At 38.9% G+C, this 19,416-nt stretch overlaps 2 protein-coding genes across 3 annotated transcripts; both read right to left on the bottom strand.

Annotated features, from left to right (window-relative positions):
• Positions 1-386: 386 nt before the first annotated feature.
• LOC116327077 (vitamin D3 hydroxylase-associated protein-like) lies at positions 387-9,429 on the bottom strand. Of its 2 annotated transcripts, XM_039606945.1 has the most exons (16): positions 9,030-9,429; positions 8,656-8,900; positions 6,004-6,117; positions 5,574-5,714; positions 5,286-5,419; positions 4,932-5,138; positions 4,802-4,842; positions 4,552-4,676; positions 4,199-4,324; positions 3,981-4,078; positions 3,649-3,748; positions 3,514-3,557; positions 3,369-3,408; positions 3,185-3,293; positions 2,056-2,201; positions 387-692 (listed from the first exon to the last, which is right to left on the bottom strand). In XM_039606945.1, the coding sequence occupies exons 1-16, from the start codon at positions 9,085-9,087 to the stop codon at positions 570-572; spliced, it is 1,851 nt and encodes a 616-aa protein (XP_039462879.1). In that variant the 5' UTR covers positions 9,088-9,429; the 3' UTR covers positions 387-569. The 2 variants fall into 2 exon arrangements, with proteins under 2 accessions (XP_039462879.1, XP_039462880.1); XM_039606946.1 differs by having other exon boundaries at positions 8,656-9,429.
• Positions 387-17,266, bottom strand: LOC116327078 (vitamin D3 hydroxylase-associated protein-like). The gene is made up of 16 exons (XM_039606952.1): positions 17,023-17,266; positions 16,096-16,209; positions 15,368-15,508; positions 14,904-15,037; positions 14,617-14,823; positions 14,492-14,532; positions 14,249-14,373; positions 13,725-13,850; positions 13,547-13,644; positions 13,213-13,312; positions 13,071-13,114; positions 12,930-12,969; positions 12,746-12,854; positions 11,715-11,848; positions 10,475-10,628; positions 387-538 (listed from the first exon to the last, which is right to left on the bottom strand). The coding sequence occupies exons 1-15, from the start codon at positions 17,245-17,247 to the stop codon at positions 10,506-10,508; spliced, it is 1,761 nt and encodes a 586-aa protein (XP_039462886.1). The 5' UTR covers positions 17,248-17,266; the 3' UTR covers positions 387-538; positions 10,475-10,505.
• Positions 17,267-19,416: the final 2,150 nt, after the last annotated feature.

The following is a 19,416-nucleotide window of genomic DNA, read 5'->3' as shown; positions in this document are numbered from 1 at the left end:
AGAGGGAGCAGAAGTCCATTGCTCTGGCAGATTACATCTTTGCTCCTAATTTTGTAAAACAATGAGATTTCCAAGGATGATAGTAACTCAATAATGTGATAATGTCATACTAAACAAAAGCAAATGTACTATGTACTAATTTGTATATGTATAGAATGTAAATCATAGAGTTATGTGCACAAACAGTAATATTACTTTACATACTTATTATTTAATGCTAATTTTCAACATTTTTACACATGTACTAGAACTGTCTCTTTTCCTACTGTTGACATGATTCCAGTTTTTGTTCTTTTAGTGCCTTTTCATGCTTTACTACATGAAATGGATGGTGATAGCAAGACAAAAGTCGTAAAACAATAAGAACAAAAAACAAAACAAATGTGTAATTTTACTAATTATCTTTTATTTAACCTTCAACAAACAGCCAAAAAACAAAAAGTGCCTAGATTAAGCTTGTAGTGTAGAGAACACTCCACCATTTATGACACAATGAGCTCATTATTACAGTGAACATGTCTCCTCTGAAGTCTGCAGCCTCTCCTGTGAGACTGAGAAAGAAAGCAGCTTTACTTCTTGCTCTGTTTGACCAGTTGTTCCACTTCCTTCATGAAGTGCAGGCAGAGCTCATCCTGCCACGGCAGAGCAACACACTGCACTGCCACAGGTAGACCCTCGCCACCGGCCACTGCCTGAACACACAAACACACTCTTGTCACTGAACCCTCAGCAGCTGAACGCACCACCTAAATGTGGGAATGTGTAATTTACTAAACAGGGCAAAAGAGCACAATCCCCAAATAGTGCTGAAAGGTGTTTACCTAGAAAAGAAATGGATTTGCTGATTTCATGGGGAAGTCATGTATGTGTGTACATGTGTTTGTGATCTTGCGTATTGTCAAAATCTATGCAACTGAATTTGTGTAGATCCACCAATAATAAGTAATGGTGTTGGAGATGTGCTGAAAACAGTGTGCTGTTTATGATCCTGGAATTATAACTGTTTAAGTGGAGTGTAATAAAACTTTATTAAGGAAACCTCCAAAAGTTGAATCGGTTCATCTGGACGTAGCGTTTTGTGGGAGAAACGTTTCGTCACTCATCCAAGTGACTTCTTCAGTCTCAGCTGACTGCAGGTTTCCCCAAACCTTATAAACAGTACATTTGTTCTTTGATCAGTGGGTTTTGGTCAGTGATTGTTGATCAATGGTCATGGGAATTTGCATAATTATGATTAAGGAACTGACCTCACAGCCCATTGTTCCTTCAGTGGGCTGGTTTCAGTCATTATGCAAGTGTACTGTTTATAAGGTTTGGGGAAACCTGCAGTCAGCTGAGACTGAAGAAGTCACTTGGATGAGTGACGAAACGTTTCTCCCACAAAACGCTACGTCCAGATGAACAGATTCAACTTTTGGAGATTTACTTTCCTGGATGATTGAGAATGCATCAAGACGTTTATTAAGGAAAAGTGTGTTTTTAAAGTTTATCAACATAAATACATTGTTTTGATGTCCATCAAAGGTCTGATTCTTTTGAGGATAGGGCCTAAAATCAGTGTTGTCCTCCTGCCTGTCTCTCCATTTTTTGGCCATTTCTCTTTGAACCCCATCGCACAGGCTGTGAAACTGAAGAACTGGCAACAGAACCTTTAGTTTGGAGGCTCCAGGTCATCTCTGAAGCTATTGAGCAAATTTGGCATTAAGTGGCTTGGTAGCTCTGTGCCTTGGAATTGTTAGTGTGCTTGCCTATCGATCCCGCTCAACGGTTCCACTTGCACATGTGCTGCAATCAGCTGATTTCAGTTCATATGCCAGAAGAGGAAAATAGTGACACAGTCTACAGTGTGGATATAAACATTAAACACATGCAAATGGATCATTTACAAAAGTCTCTGAGCTCCCACTTCTTAACCGAAGTCTTCTTACTGCACTCGCTTTGTAAAAATCTATTTATTTTTTTTATGCCAACACCCAGTTTGACCTGACACAATGTGTTAGTAAATCGGGCTCTATGTTTTCAATCACTCTTGCCTCACTGGTACATGTTGCCTACCTCTTTGAAGAGTTTGTCCCACATGTCCTGATAACAGCCCTTATAGTGCTTGAGTTCCTCCTCATCCTTTGCAGTCACTGTGGAAACAGTGACTACACCCGCAGGAAAGTTTAGGAGATTGTAGAGGATCGTGTAGCTGACAGCAGCTTAAAATGCAGAAAAGAAAAATCGATTACTTATAAAGAAACAAACACTATTCTTAACCTTTACAAATGCAATTATTGTTTAATTTAAATATAATTTAGTTAATGCAATAATGCCTTTGCATTGCTCTTTATCCAGATCCAGGTTACTTTTTAAATCAAGTAATGTCTGGAGACAGTTTCATAACTCTTACTGTGCTGCACTGTCCTGTAATGCCCAGTTTTCTTAGCAGTAGACAAAAGCAGTTGTCCTCATCTTTGATGAAATGTCTCTTTTTTTTTTTTCCACTTTTCAAAGTTCAGTTGTATTATAACGTGTAACTGTTTTGTAAACTAAGGAGCTTGGAAATAAAAGCGTCTGGACTTCCTTAGGTTTCTTGAAGGCGTTTCACCTCTGATCCGAGAAGCATCTTTAGTTCTAAGAGCAACTGGTGGAGAGTCCCAGATTTTAAGCCCCATGGGAGTGTCCCCAAGAGGGTCATGGACCTCCTATTGATCCTATACCTAATCACACCATCCAAGGTGTGAAAACGGGTGTAAGTCACAATCAGCAACGACGTTTTTCTTTCCAAGCTCCTTATACTACAATGACCTGGATGACTGAGAATGTTCACAGACATGTTTTGTACACTGTCATTCGTTTTTTTGTCATGTGTATCCGGTTCCCCAATGATAAAACCCTCTGAATCCACTAGAACATGAATTACACCTTTAGCTAAACTTCATTTACAAATAAAAGTACTAGACACAATTACAAATTAAACTGGAAAAATAAAGTGTTTTTTTATTAGTTACTGTTATCTTTTGCCTTTTATATTTTACAGATCTTTGTAATTTTCAGAAACTATTAAAGTAACAATATCTGGTCTAATTTGTGACTTTTGCTTCACACTTTAAGCATCTTTAAAGTCCTGCAATTACAGTGTTTTAAAAACAAAGTGATAAATACAGAAACTAAGTTGTCTGTCATACACAGTTTGCCATACTTGCAATTTTGCCACAGTATAAGAAGTTGTAGGCTGGTCCAATCACAGGGCACAGCAGCACATCAATTTTGCAGCTCCTCCAATGTGCTATTGTCTCATGAATGTAGTCCTAAAGAAAACACAGGAAATCTCAATTTCATCTTCAGGCTTTCATACGTGACCATGCATCATCAGCTGGCAGTACCTCAACAGCAGCATGTTGCTTCCACAGCTCTGGAACAGATCTAAAAATGAAGTAGAATGTTTGGATATAATTCCTAGCACATGGAAATGTAACAAAGAAACTGAGATTCAAGCACAAATGAACAATTGCAAGAATACTTTCTCACCCAACTCCAGAAAGAGCACCAATGTTGGCAGAAACACGAGGAAACTGCCAAAAAAAAAAAAAAAAAAAAAAAAAATCTTACATGTCAATTTAGATCTAAATGTCTACATCTGTGTCACAGAATTAGAGGACTCACCACAGGTTTGAGCAAGAATGAAATGGTTTTCTTCAACCACTTGGGAAAGCCGTAAGGAAAAACCTGAGGCTCCAGACAAGGGTCCACAGGTCCCCCTTTCCTAAAATGAAAGATCATTGGCACACAAGAAAACAGTCTGTTCAGAGACACTGAACTGAAAATTACTGTAATGCTTTCAAAAGGAACCACAACCCCATGTTTGTCATGAAGACAATGGCAGCATGGTGATGTTTAGTGGTTAGCACTAAAAAGGAACAAAATCTCTAAATGTTAGATGATTTAAGTTTAGAAGACAAATGGTACTAACTGACTTATTTAATGGAACAACTCACAGTTTTTGTAGCAGGGTGGTAGCTCCATCTGCTAATACACCCTTTATCAATAGTTCAGGGATGATTTGATCCATCTTCAGTGGACAGTAAGGGACGAGCTAAAGGCACAAATGACAGGATTAATGACCTATGACTCATATCACATACTTGGCTTGACAGTGATCATAGTGTGTGTGTGTGTGTGTGTGTGTGTGTGTGTGTGTGTGTGTGTCTCTTACTGTGTGTCCTGCTTGCTCTAACAGAGCTTTGACCTCTCTGACGCCTCGGGCCATGCTTGGAGATGGTTGCGTGTAGCCATCGTTTTCCAAATAACCAATCCTTAGAGGTCTGGAGCTTCTGTATATCTAAGGGTCAATCATTTTTATTTCCTGAGTCAATTAAATACAATCAGTTTGCAAAGGTTAAGATTACAGCCTGTAAAGTTAATTCTGTATCTCAGGACATTAATACAGGTGAGGTAAGAGTAATATAAAGTGAAGCATTAGGACAACTATGTACTGGCTTAATTTGTAGTTTTTAACCAAAAAATAATCATTAGCAGATTTCATGAATCCCACAGTACAGGACACACCTCCATGTTAAAAGGTAATGGTGGAACAGTGGGGTCCAAAGAAAACATGTGGTCACAAAGAAGTGCCTGCATGCACAGAGCCAGGCTGTCCACATCTCTTGCCATGGGTCCAGCAGATGACGACACTAGTTTCATACAAAATGTAAAGCAGTGACTCAAATATTTGAGACAGTTTGTGTTGGTGAAATATTGCTACACAGTGGTTATGTAACTACATTTACTTTATATGTAAAGTAGGTATGTCACTTACCTGACTTTTGCCCCCGACAGACTGAATGAAGCCCCTGTAAACTAATCATTTCCCAAAGGTGTTAACAGAGATAACAGCTTAAATCAGAATGTGTAATAATTTTATAGGAAACTGATTGAATGAGACTCACCTGAGTCGACCTGCAGTTGGTTTGAAACCACAGATTCCACAGAAGGACGCAGGAATACGGATACTGCCACCTATATCAGTGCCTATACCAAGCAGGGAGCCCCCTCCCCCGATGAGAGCCCCCTCCCCACCAGATGAACCTCCAGAGGTCTTCTGGGGGTTATGAGGGTTCACAGTCTGCCCGTAGATAGGATTACTGCAGTCATAGCTGTGAACAGACAGTTAATGAGTCTTTGCATATTATGCACATAATAAAAATTATTTGCACGTTGGAATGGACAAAGGCAACTTAATACATGAACACAGTTTTAAATGTGCTAAAAATGTTTCTGTGATTAACTGATAAAAGATGTACTTTAAAAGGGCTTGAGGCAAGTTGGTTCTCACAAAGGGAATAGCTCCTTGTTTCTTTAGGACTTGAACAAGCACACTGTCCTTCTCAGCAGGCTGGTCCAGGTTTATGATCACACCACAAGAACAGTCATGATTCTTGTGTTGGAAAAAGCAGAAGATGATAATGTTACATCAAATACCTGAGCTATAATGCTCAAGAATACCATACTTATACATAACATACTTACTAATACTGATGGGAAATCCTTTAACTGTAACTAAAATTTGCATTGCATAACCTTTGTAATACCTTAAATGCAATATTATCTTTGATGCTAACTGGAACTCCGTACAAGAGACCATCCTTGTTGGAGCCAACAGTTTTCAGCTGGTCCAAACTCTCCAGCAAAACTTCAGTGCAGCAGTTCAGCTTTTTGTTTACAGCCAGAGTCTGTTGGAAAGGAAACAAGCACAGACAGAGTTAGAGAAACGTATTCCCCTGAAAGGAATTTTTATGCTTCAAGGGGATGAACATTCCTGTCTCAAAAAAAAAACAAACAAAAAAAAAAAAACAAAAAAAAAAAACCACACAACACTGAGACAAGTCCGGAAAATTAAAATGATTGCTTGATTACTAATGATTACTTACTTGTAAAAATTAGCTTTTGGTGTATTTGAGCTATTATGAAAGATTTGTTTTGTTATATTAGTGAACCTTTGTGTCATGCTGGATACTGAACCTTTTCCATGTAAGAGTAAAGCACATCCTCTGGGCTCAGTGAGCCTTCCTTCAGCTGCTGTGTCAGCTCAGACAGGGAGAGCGTCAGGATGAAAGCAGAGTCAGTTGTCGGATGCTAGAAGACACAGACCCACAGAATCATTATGTCATAACACCATTTAAAGCAAGAATTTAAGACTTGGTAACACCTCCAATTTTGCATCCTGGAATAACCTTCAGAACACATTAAAGCTCTCCCTGACAGAGTTCAGAACTCTCATAAAGACTTATGTAACCGAAAACTGTAATTGCCATCTATAAGCTGGATCATGTATTTTTGTATTATTTTGTCTCTAACTACTAATTAAGTGTTTTGATGTTAGAATAGAATAGAATAATCCTTTAATTGTCCCACAAGGGGAAATTTGGTTGTGTTGTTGTGAATGTTGTGGTTGTGGTTGTGAATGTTATATTTGAATTGTAACTTGTAACAATGTAAGGGTTTGCCTTCTTGACCAATTTATCCTTGAAAAACTGATGTTAATCTCAAGGATTTTTTCTGGTTCAAGAATAAATAAAATTAAACAAAAAAAAAAAAAAGCATTGATCCAGGATTTTTCCTTTGTCTGTGTTCCACCTCTGTATTAATCCATTACAATCAGATTGGAAAAACTGATCAAAAAAAAAAAAATTGTAGACAACCATGTGTCAGCAGAAAAGCCCCAACAGACCTCAGCACTGATTCTCTCAATCTGTGTCAACTATTAAAAGGAGGAATCATGTTTTTACCCAAATATAGTCACTCATTTGGTACTTCTATGACTATGATTCAGACAGCTTCCTGACATGTTGGCCTATGTCTCCACGTCTTTGAACAACTAAAGGATTAATTTTCAAAAAATATATTTCCTTACAGTTGCTTAGGCTGTATGTCGATTGGTTTCACAAGTTTCACGTGCTTCAAAGTAGATATGGTATTGGCCAGGTGATGCCTGATTTCCACGAGGCACTTGGTATTCAGGTCAAACACTTTTATTTTTGTTTCTTTAGACCAGAAAATCTCATGTCTCATGGTCTCAGAGTCGTTCGGGTGCCTTTTTGGCAAACCTCAGCCGGGCTGTCATCTGGCGAGTGGTTTCCATCTGGCCATTCTATCTTACATTGGTTGAGTACTGCAGAAATGGTTGTTCTTCTAGAACAGGGGTGGGCGACTCCAGGCCTTGAGGGCCGGTGTCCTGCAGGTTTTAGATGTATCCTTGATCCAACACAGCTGATTCAAATGGCTAAATGACCTATTCAACATGTCCTGAAGTTCTCCAGAGGCCTGGGAATGAACTGTGAACATGTGATTCAGGTGTGTTGACCCAGCGTGATATCTAAAACCTGCAGGACACTGGCCCTCAAGGCCTGGAGTTGCCTACCCCTGGTCTAAGTGGTTCCAGACTTCTTCTAGTTATGGATGATGGAGGCTACTGTGCTCACTGAGACCTTCAGTTCTTCAAAAATGTTTCTGTATCACAATACAATCATATCTCAGAGGTCTACAGACAATTCCTTGGATTTCATCAGTTGGTTTGTGCTCTGACATGCAATGTCAACTACTGCACTTGATATAGACTAGTATGTGGTTTTCCAAATCATGCCCAATCAACTCAGTTTACCACAGGTATACTGCAATCAAGTGGTAAAAATATGTGACATTGAATCAGTGGAAACAGAAAGCACCTGAGCTCAATTTTGAGAGCCATGGCAAAGGCTGTGAATACTTATGTACATGTAATATTTTTTTTATTTGTAATAAATTTGCAAATAATACCAAATGTTTTTCACTTTGTGATTATGGGGTGTTGTGTGTAGGAACAAGCAAAGTGCTGTGGCATCGTTAATTTAATGCTCAGCTCTTTTCACCACAATGGAACAGTAACTGCCGTATGTCACTCTCCTGCTCTACTCTGCTCTCACTTGTAAGGAAGAATGAGGTTTATTTAAATATTGTGCCCAGTGCTGGTACCTCAGGCATTCCATCATTTTCCAAATGGCATCAGTTGCCTCAGAACTGAAGATGCCATTTGTCATCCTAGGGGCTTTACACTTGGCTGCAAACCACCCCAGTGCAAGGTTGAGGTCATGGCTTGATGAAGCTAACGGAAATACATCATAATGGATTGCATTTATATAGCGCTTTTCTAGGCACCCAAAGCGCTTTACAATTCCTCATCATCTGCATAAAGCAGAGATGAGATTCTGAGACCATCAAACCCACCACCTACAAATTCCAGATTTCTATTCTAAAAAAATATATCATCTTCTTAAATGGTGCCTTTAACAAATACCCCTATTGCAATAATAAAAATAAAGCAATTCACATCATGATTTTTATGTCAATATGGAGCAAAGTCTCTGAGGAATGTTTCCAGCACCTTATTGATATAATATCTGAAAATTAAGGCACTTTGGAAGGCAAAAGGCAGTGTTTCTAATAAAGTGTCCACTGACTCTAGAAGAGCACCATGTCTAACTTTTATTTTTAATGCACAAGTAAGCATGTTTCCAAAATGAAGTGTCAGCAATTTGGTAAGTAATACATAAAACTCCACCAGGTTTGAACTACGGACAAACCTTCTCTTCAAAGATTAACTTAAACAATTCAAAGTCCAAGGCTCTGAACTCTCACCGACTCTTTGTACCGGAGCACCGCCTGCTCTGCCCGCTGCAAGCTCTCCTCTCTCCTGTTTCTGGCTCTCTTGATCTTGTCCTCCGTCTCTCGGTGGCTGTTGATCTTTTTCACCAGCACAACCACGGATCCGACAACGCAGGTAGCACCAGTGAGCAGAGCCGCTGTCCAGTTGTCCATTTTCACTCCCTTAATAAACTGTTCAATATTCTGCAAGGCTTGCATGTTTGTCCTGTTGCTGCAAACTCGAGTAAATGACAAGTGCGCCTTACACACGGTTGTTTAAATGGGATAGGCTGACCTTTGAGCAAAATAAATTGGCGCGTTAAGCAATTAGTAGCTCCTACTTTAATTAAACAATGACGCTCACTCACTGCGCGTGCGTACTTCCGAATAACAGGACAACAAATATGTGTTGAAGTGCGTGTGCATCCAAATAAATTACAGAAAGTCCATTTAAGACTTCTCTTTAGTTTCAAAATATTTCAGTGAGAGTCATATCAGAGAGCAGCTGTTAGTGGATGATAACAGCAGGTGTGTTTCAAGGGTCCAAACAAACAATCCCAGGCTGCAGTTCATGAGATGGATGGACTAATCACATCACACAGCGATGACGAACAATCACCTAAACCTATTCTCGTAAGTTTTGGATCTTTATAGTGATTTTTGCAATTTTTATGTCAGGATAAAGGGGAGCCGACCGCTTACTCGCTAACTTGCAAAAGCCTCTTTTTCCCCTTTCTGCACCGTATCAGCTGTTAGCTTTCCGTGACCCGGAAATTGTTCTTCCTCCGGAACAACGGATATTAATGTTTCGAGTTTAGTTACTTTTGATATTATTAAATATATAACTATATTAACAAGAGTTTCAACTTGTATTATTGTTACGATTATCATGTCATAATTCCGTTTAATATGTGAAACATTTTACAAAAAGAAAAAAACGACAACACCCCCCCCACACACACACACACACACACAAAAACCCCATTCCATCACAGATCTTCGGGACAGGTTTGACAGATCAAACCAAATGTAATTCGGCTTCTAAAACTGGAACTATTGATTTTTTTCGTTTATAAATGTCAATGTCAAACCACTACATTAGAAAAATATATGGTTTGTTTTCATGTCATTGTCACAAAATTAGCACATGAACAATACACATATAGTGAATGTTATGGTCATTTGGGGCTTTTAATAATTTCTTTGAAATGTTCTTTTTTTCTATGGTGCGACTATTGCAAGTTGTACCTCAGAAAGTTTTGGTAGCCCTCAACAAGCTTCTGGCATATTTGACCACTTTTCTTGTCTCATTCTTCTCCTGTCTGCATATATTGTATGTGTACATATTTAAGTATTTCACACGGTTTGCTTGTTTGTTTATTTACTTGTACCTGTTTGAATAAAACTGTTACTTTTTTTTCTAATATTGTTTAGTACGCTTTTTGGTCTTTTTATTGTCTGTGAAGTTGTTTTGGTCTATAAAAATAAAGCAGACTTGCCTAATGATTTCACATGATTTTTATTTTCTCTACAAGATCTAGCATGTTTGCTGTTATGGATATAAAGAAATATAAAGCATAGATGGTGATAGCAAGACAAAAAAAACCCCACATAGTTTATAAAATGAATGAAAGAAAGAAAGATGAAAAAACGAATGACTCAGAGTTTCTAAAGCCTTTAGGAAACAACCAAAGACCAAAATAAACACAAAATGAATAGACTGTACTTTAACTACAGAGATTCATCCACCATTTATGACTCGATTAGCTCATTATTACAGGAAATACTCAAGTTAACATGTCTCCTCTGCAGCCTCTCCTGTGAGACTGAGAAAGAAAGCAGCTTTACTTCTTGCTCTGTTTGACCAGTTGTTCCACTTCCTTCATGAAGTGCAGGCAGAGCTCATCCTGCCACGGCAGAGCAACACACTGCACCGCCACAGGTAGACCCTCGCCACCGGCCACTGCCTGAACACACAAACACATTCCTGTCACTTAATGCTCGGCAGTTGGACACACCACGGTCTCCTTCATCCATCTACTGACAAACTCTGAAACTACTAATACATCGTCTGTATATATGCATGGCAACAAGGACTGTGACAATATTTCTAGTTACAATAGTCTGATATGTTTCATTTCTTGGTTTTGTGTATGGATGGGCCTTTTACATGTTGGTCTTAAAGAGTCTGTTTTATCATTATACCCACAACTACACTGGACATCTCTAAGTACATAAATGCTTCCAGGACCATGATGTCAAGTCATGTAAAGGCAGTTGATTTGCCTCTCTCTTATACAGCATTTCTTTTATAAAATGCCAGAAAAAAATGCTGGTTTCAATGTTCCCAGTCTAAGGGTTTTTTAACTTTAAACATATTGTCAAAGTTTTGGTCATCTGTTTGTCAGTTTGATGGTTATTTAGTGGAGATGCTTTTGGGTGCCCATTATGGTTTCTCAATGCAACTATTGGCATAAACAACCGACACTGTGAAAACACTTTAAAAAAAATTCTCTTACCCAATCGGTAACATTCAGAATAAAATTACGTGCCTCACAAATGTTTCACATGATGTTACTTATCAGGGCTGTAATATAGAGCTGTTGCATTAATTTAATTGCCATTTTGAAATACACAGAGGATTTAGGGAATGACATTAAGTAAAGGTCCAGTGATCTCTTACTGACACTAGTGACTGGTCACCCATATTGGACATTTAACATTAGTGAAACAGGTTAACAGCTGTAAGTTCTATGGCATCATAACATTATCGTGATCATCACAGTTTTATCCTGTTAAACAAGCTCAGAAATGACCTCACTTTTAGAAAACCTAAGAGCGCTAACTTCCACTAACAAGCCAGGCTGGTCCAGGACGGAAAGATGCAGGTGACTGAAACCCCCCCAGAAATTTATTCTATAATAAATTCATCTATAGTTTAGGCTTCACATCCGTGTCGCCTGAGAGATTATGCCTCCATGAAGAACTAGTCTTACAGCAGATCCGACTCCATATATTTCGTCAGTCTTCCCTCACTGGTATGTTTCACTTACCTCTTTAAACACCTTGTTAAATTTGTTGGGATAGTGCTCGAATTCCTCCTCATCCTCTGCAGTCACTGTAGAAACAGTGACTACACCGGCGGGAAAGTTTAGGAGATTGTAGAGAAATGTGTAATTGGTATTGACTGAAAAAAAAGAAAAATTAAATGATGAAGAATATTGAAAGAGACTTCTTTCTTTAACCCTTACAAATTTTATTGCCATTTCATCAACTTATGATTTAGAAATTTTAATAAAAATGCATTCACATTGCCATTTGTCTTAATGTTCTAATCTACATGTAACTCTCTTAACTGAGTAATCTCTATAGCAATGGTGGGCAATTAATTTTCCCAAGGGGCCACATGAGAAACTACGACTGCCTTGGAGGGCCACACTAATAAGCGGAACTCTCTGAATCTTTAAATAAAGCAGTTCTGGATGAATGCCGCTTTCCATCTGGCTTGAAAGAAATTGCATCTTTCCCACAAAAGCCTTCATCATGCTGTACATATGCCTTATATTCAGCATTGCAGGGCTTTGGAATGTCTTTGCCTTTCTCGTCACAACACCTCTCAGTGTATATTTCAATGCCAATGTAACAAAGTCAGCTCTGGTTCAAAATTCCAAAAATTTGTCCCTGTCAGGTTTGAACCACAGCAGTTTGCTCTCCACAAACTTAGTATACGGCTTTCCTCGGGACTTCACTGAATACTAAGAGGCAATGTCTTGTAAAAACAAAAAGATCCAAAAATCAACACTACTTTCTGCATCATTTGTTTTTTTGTATGTCAGGTGACATCCTTCAGGGGTAACAGACTCACATCTCTCAGAAATGGCTCTTCCAAAATAAATGATAGGAAAGCTGTAATCTCTGGAACATGTACATTTTAGAAAATTAGCAGTCACCTAAAAATATTTCTGATCTTATTTGTGACTTATGTTTAAAACTAAACATCTTACAGTTTACCCTGAGATTACAATTTGTTGAAAACAAAGTGACGCACAGACTATGTAGTTTTATTGTACTCAGTGTACCATACCTGAGGTTTTGCCACAGTATAAGAAGTTGAAGGCTGGTCCAATCACAGGACACAGCAGCACATCAATTTTGCAGCTCCTCCAATGTGCTATTGTCTCATGGATGTAGTCCTAAAGAAAACACAGGAAATCTAAATTTCATCTTCAGGCTTTCATACGTGACCATGCATCATCAGCTGGCAGTACCTCAACAGCAGCATGTTGCTTCCACAGCTCTGGAACAGATCTAAAAATGAAGCGGTATGTTCGGTATGGATAGAATTCCAGCACATGGAAATGTAATAGAGAATTGAGCAAAAATAAACAGTTTCAAGAATACTTTCTCACCCAACTCCACAAAGAGCACTGATTCTGGCAGAAGTGCGAGGAGACTGGGGGAAAAAAAACAAAACGTTTCATCAGATTAAACTGTCAAGATCAAACTGATGTATGAATTCATGTACATCTGTCAGAAAATGAAACAACGCACCACAGGTTTGAGGAGGAATGAAATTATTTTCTTCAACCACTTAGGAAGCCTGTATTCAAAAACTTGAGGCTTCAGACAAGGGTCCACAGGTCCCCCCTTCCTAAAATTAAAAAAGGAATCCTTGGCACATGGGAAAGTATTCTGTTCAGAGACACTGAAGTAAAAATTACTGTAATGGTTCCAAAAAGAAGCACAAGCCCATGTGCCCTACAGACAATGGCAGCATGGCGACGTTCAGTGGTTAGCACTGAAACAAAAATTACATTTCTAGCTATTAGATGATGTAAGTTAACAAGAACATATTACGTAATTATAAAAAAAAGGTCCAACTCACAGTTTTTGTAGCAGGCTGGTAGTTCCATCTGCCAATAAACCCCTCAACCACAGTTCAGGGACAATTTCATTCATCTTCAGTGGACAGTAAGGGACAAACTAAAGACATAAATAATATTAAAGACATATGGCTCACATAACACACTTGACCGCAATCAGTGTGTGTGGTGACATCTTACTGTGTGTCCTGCTTGCTCTAACAGAGCTTTGACCTCTCTGACGCCTCGGGCCATGCTTGGAGATGGTTGCGTGTAGCCATCGTTTTCCAAATAACCAATCCTTAGAGGTCTGGAGCTTCTGTATATCTAAAGGTCAATCATTTTTATTTTTTGAGTCAATTAAACATAATTAGATGGCCTTCAGTTAACTTTTTTTAAAATATAAATGCTAATGCATTGTTTGTTCTAAGACATTAATACATTTAATAAGTGTGTTAGGACAATAAGCCATTTCATTAATTTACATTTAAGTTTGAACATTTAGTGGCTATCTGGTCAAAGTCCAGTACAATAATCCTGAACAGTCTTCATTTCACCTTCACCTTAAATAAGAAAATCCAACAAACAACCTACAAAAATATCCAAAGCAAACAAAAGCATGTTTATTTATGTAAACATTAAACAATATCTTGTTGTTTAAGAAGAAAAAAAGATCATACGCTAGCTCATCAGGCAATTACAAAAATTGTCATCAACAGACACACCTCCATGTTAAAAGGTAATGGTGGAACAGTGGGGTCCAAAGAAAACATGTGGTCACAAAGAAGTGCCTGCATGCACAGAGCCAGGCTGTCCACATCTCTTGCCATGGGTCCAGCAGATGACGACACTAGTTTAACATACAACAAGAAGCAGTAAACCATATTTGCAGACTGTGCAATATTGCAAGACAGTGGTTATGTAATGTCACATTGTTACTTTGTTTAGTAAGTACATATGTCACTTACCTGTCTTTTGCCCTCTATAAATTGGACGAACTCCCTGTAAACTAATCATTACACAAAAGGTGAGATAAAAGTTTTCCTCAGCAATGTGCAATAATTTTCCAGGAAACTGACTGAATGAGACCCACCTGAGCCGACCTGCTGTTGGTTTGAAACCACAGATTCCACAGAAGGACGCAGGAATACGGATACTGCCACCTATATCAGTGCCTATACCAAGCAGGGAGCCCCCTCCCCCGATGAGAGCCCCCTCCCCACCAGATGAACCTCCAGAGGTCTTCTGGGGGTTATGAGGGTTCACAGTCTGCCCGTAGATAGGATTACTGCAGTCATAGCTGAATGTGGCCAAAGACAGATGGGTAATGAGTCCTTGCATATTATACACACTTGGTACACTCACTGATAAAAGATTTACCTCAAAAGGGCTTGAGGCAAGTTGGTTTTCACAAAGGGAATAGCTCCTTGTTTCTTCAGGACTTGAACAAGCACACTGTCCTTTTCAACGGGCTGGTCCAGGTTAATGATCACACCACAAGAACAGTCATGATCCTTGTGTTGGAATAAAACAAAGATAATAATTGTACATCAAATACCTGAGCTATAATGCTCAAGAATACTATACTCAGCACTGTTTGCACTGAGTAGGAGATGCTCTGTATCTCATTGTACATCTGAATAGTGACAATAAAAGCAGTCTGTTCTATTCTATAACATACTTACTAACACTGATGGGTACGTCTTTTTTTTTTTTCTTCTTCTTCTTTTCCAGAATTCTGTGAAAAAAGTCAGAATTCTGACTTTTGTCACAGAATTCTGGAAAAGCCCACTTTTTTTTTTTTTTCCCAGTGGCCCTAATCCTCTTCCGTAGATGGGAAATACCTTAAATGCAACATTTTCTTTGATGCTAACTGGAACTCCGTACAAGAGACCATCCTTGTTGGAGCCAACAGTTTTCAGCTGGTCCAAACTCTCCAGCAAAACTTCAGTGCAGCAGTTCAGCTTTTTGTTTAAAGCCAGAGTCTGTTGGAAAGGAAACAAGCACAGACAGATTCAGGCAAAATATTTCCCTTAAAGGGATATCAAACTTTGTAAGCACTCTGTAAAATATTAAACTCTTTTTGGAAACTCAAATATTTCTTTGGCACATTAATCTGCTTTGCTTTCATAAATATGACCAAATGTCTGTAGACTTTAACCGTAGCAAAGACACAAGTGTAAGTAATAAGAAATAGCTAGTTAGTTGAGAGTATACCAAAAGTAGACCACTGACACAAGACTGGAAAATGAAATTGATTATTTAGTGTAGACATTGGCTTTTGCTCTATTTTATCCATTATGCAAGCTCTGTGTTATGTTTGGTCAGGGGTGGGCAACTCCAGGCCTCGAGGGCTGGTGTCCAGCAGGTTTTAGATCTCACCCTGGGTCAACACACATGATTAGTTCAATACCAGGCCTCTGGAGAATGTTGAGGAAGTCATTTAGCCATTTGAATCAGCTGTGTTGGATCAAGCACACATCTAAAACCTGCAGGACACCAGCCCTCAAGCCCTGGAGTCGCCCACCCCTGTGTTAGGCAGTGAACCTTTGCATCATGCTGGACACTGAACCTTTTCCATGTAAGAGTAAAACACATCCTCAGGGGTAAGTGAGCCTTCCTTCAGTTGCTTTGTCAGCTCAGATAACGACAGGGCCAGGATGAAAAAAGAGTCAGTGGTTGGATGCTAGAAGACACACAAAGAACCATGTCAGAAAAAAGCTGCAAGAAAGAACTAAAACTGTATGGATCCACAGAATCAAGATTCTTTGACTGTGTTGCATCTCCCTACCTAATTTAATAAAATACAGCTTGCTAATAATGAAATAAACAGCAATGAAGATATATAGAAGGAAAAACCCATCATAAAGTGTGTAGACAACAATGTGAATAGAACCAGAACAGGCTCCATAAAACTCAGCACTGACTTTTGTGTGGACCTATCAGAGGGTTGAATTGCTCAAAAATATTTACTCATTTGAAAAAATAATGATTGAGATGATGGAGAAAACTGACATGTCTCCAGGTCTGTGGAAATCTGAAGGATTAAACACCATTCCTTCACCAGGTCCTTCATCACTTATTATGTATGTCAGCCGGCTTCACAAATTTAAGGTCCATTTGTTTATGAAGCCTGCATACACTGTATGAACACCGAGCCGCTGGCCATAGTGTATCCAATCAGCCAGTCACATGGCAGTAACTCAGTGCATTTAGGCATTGAAACATGTTCAAGATGACTTGCTCAGATTCAAAGTGGTCATCAAAATGGTGAAGAAAGGTGATGTAGGTGACTAAACGTGGCATAACTGTCAGTGCCAGATGTTCCGATTTCAGTATGCAAGTTTATTTTTTAATGCTCAAGGTAAGCCTGCTGCCAACAAAAGCTGTCAGTGATATGATAAATAAGGTCGAAAACGCCATCAGGTTCGAACTAAAAGCAGAAAATTCAATGTTTAAGTTTCTCCCAAAACGCCCCAAATTAAGGCTGAACTCTCACCGACTCTTTGTACCGGAGCACCGCCTGCTCTGCCCGCTGCAAGCTCTCCTCTCTCCTGCTTTTGGCTCTCATGATCTTTTCCTCTGCCTTTCGGTGGCTGCTGATCTTTTTCACCAACACAACCACGGATCCCACTGCACAGGCAACACCAGTGAGCAGAGCCGCCGTCTGATTGTCCATCTTCACTCCCTTAAGAAAATGCTGAATGTTCTGCAAGGCTTGCATCTTCGTCCTGTCACCCCAACTCCAGTTATACACGCAACAAGCCTTATTCAAGCTTAAGTATGCTAAGAGGGCGCTGTTGGCACGATGGTAAATTACACTGTGGCGACGATGATATGGAGGGCCTCAAATGCCAAAATGAATTAATTACATACATTATTAAATGATTAATTAAATGGTTCATCAGTTAATTCAAATAGGAAAGAATTAATTAAATGTGTCAGTAATTAATTGGATTTCACTTCTTTTTATTTAAAACATATGTTGTTGCGGCTCCTCCAATCAACGGCCGCGGCAGGCTAAACATGAGGACACAGATGACGCGCAACAATAAATGCATAAAATACACTTCCATACCATTTGCTCCTTTTATTCCGCATGCAGCTGTTCAACATACAAATCAGCACATGGGATTAACAATTACACAAATGCACAGACCACACAAACAAATAACTGCAACTCACCACCAATTGGTAGTGATGGCCCGCTTGAAGCTGACGCTCCGGAGCATGTGTCGAAAAAAAACAACACACTGGTTCAGAAGCACTGCGTCGAGGTTTGCTTCGTTTGGCAAAAGTCACGTGACCAGTGACGTCCGAAGCTTCATTACGCACGTAACTGCTTCGGTACCTGTTTCAAATGGAACGAAGTGAAGTTTGTGCGTCTTTATTTTATCTGAAAACGGGAAAAACTTGAAATGTCAAAAATCTGCTTTTCATTATATAAATATCATTAAATAACTTCCATTTGACTCATAACATTTAATGTTATAAAAAGATATATTTTCTTTAAAAAAAATAATCTTAAAATGTTAGTCTACAAAATGTGCCGCAATTTAATTTATTTATTCTCTTTAGCTGATAGTTTGTGGAGCCATAACTGCATCTCTACCAGTTTCTCTGCACTCCAGCCTCTTCTGTGCCATGTGAAGAGATTTTCCTTAAGGCAGGAGAAATTATCTCCACGAAAAGGAACAGATTTGGCCATCGCACAGTGGAACAAATTCTCTTCTTAAATAAAAATGAAAAAGGGTTACCTTAAATGCATCATGTTATTAATTTGCAAGTTCATAAGCATTTTCCCTTTCCATTTCACAATCAATTCTACCCCCAGGTCAAAAATATGTACAGGAAAATTTCCCTAATATAATATTATTTATAAATATACCCATCTAGCGATTAACTGCACAAGTACATGGAGGCAGGACCTCACAGCAGATGCATACTCCATAATGTGTTGTACATTATTATATGTATATTATATGTAACGTGGTATTTTTCAATTATTGTATTTACCAACATCAAGAAGTCACAAGCAAAGAAAGACCAAACCATGGTGCATGTTTAAACAAGGAAGGTTTACTGGTCAAAATTATTTATTAAAGAAATAAACAACATTTTTGTCACCCCAAAAAATACACGTTTAAAGCAACACAACGGCGACCCAATATCAGACAGAACTCCACTCTCTAGAGTGAGCAATCATTATGAAGCAGTCGGTTTTATTTTGTGGCCACTAGATGTCACCAGAGAGGACTGTGTTGAAAAGCTTCAAGTAATGAACCGTTTTTCAATACAAGCTTCAGTGCTTCAGAAAGCTTCATTTGGCCATCACTACCAATTGGCACCAATTAGTATGCCAAATAATAACTTGGCCTATGGCATCAAATTAGTGGATACATATACAAAACCATCAAGTTACAGTCAAACTCTATCAAATCATTCAAGCTGCGTTCAAGCTGCGGTCAACAGAAAGTTTTGCCTCATGCTCACCCCACCTTTCTGCTCATCAACATCAGGTGCTGTGAACAGGTGAGTGCAACCACATTTATCCTCTACCACACCCGTGCACCAATACAGTGAGTCCATTTAAACCAACCCACTTAGACAGAAAAAGAGCAACTCATATGGCTCCTACATATGTATTTCATCAATTCATATTGGTACTCAGGCACGTGTGGGGTGGGGGGGCTTGAGCACCTGCCCCTTTCCTGCTGGGTGCCCAAAGTGCCCTTTTGTTAAGGCAATTTTTTTTTTTTTTTAAATTTAATAATTTTTTTTTTTTAAATGTGTGTGTGCGTGTGGAGTTTTGTGCCCTTCAACAATAATATTTAACTATTCTACGTTCTACGTCCCTACCCTCACCTATGGCCACGAGCTGTGGGTAGTGACC

The sequence above is a fragment of the Oreochromis aureus genome, linkage group 23 (genome assembly GCF_013358895.1).
Source record: "Oreochromis aureus strain Israel breed Guangdong linkage group 23, ZZ_aureus, whole genome shotgun sequence".
NCBI lineage: Eukaryota > Metazoa > Chordata > Actinopteri > Cichliformes > Cichlidae > Oreochromis > Oreochromis aureus.
Note: the sequence above shows the minus strand (reverse complement) of the source record. Positions and strands in the feature narration are given on the sequence as shown.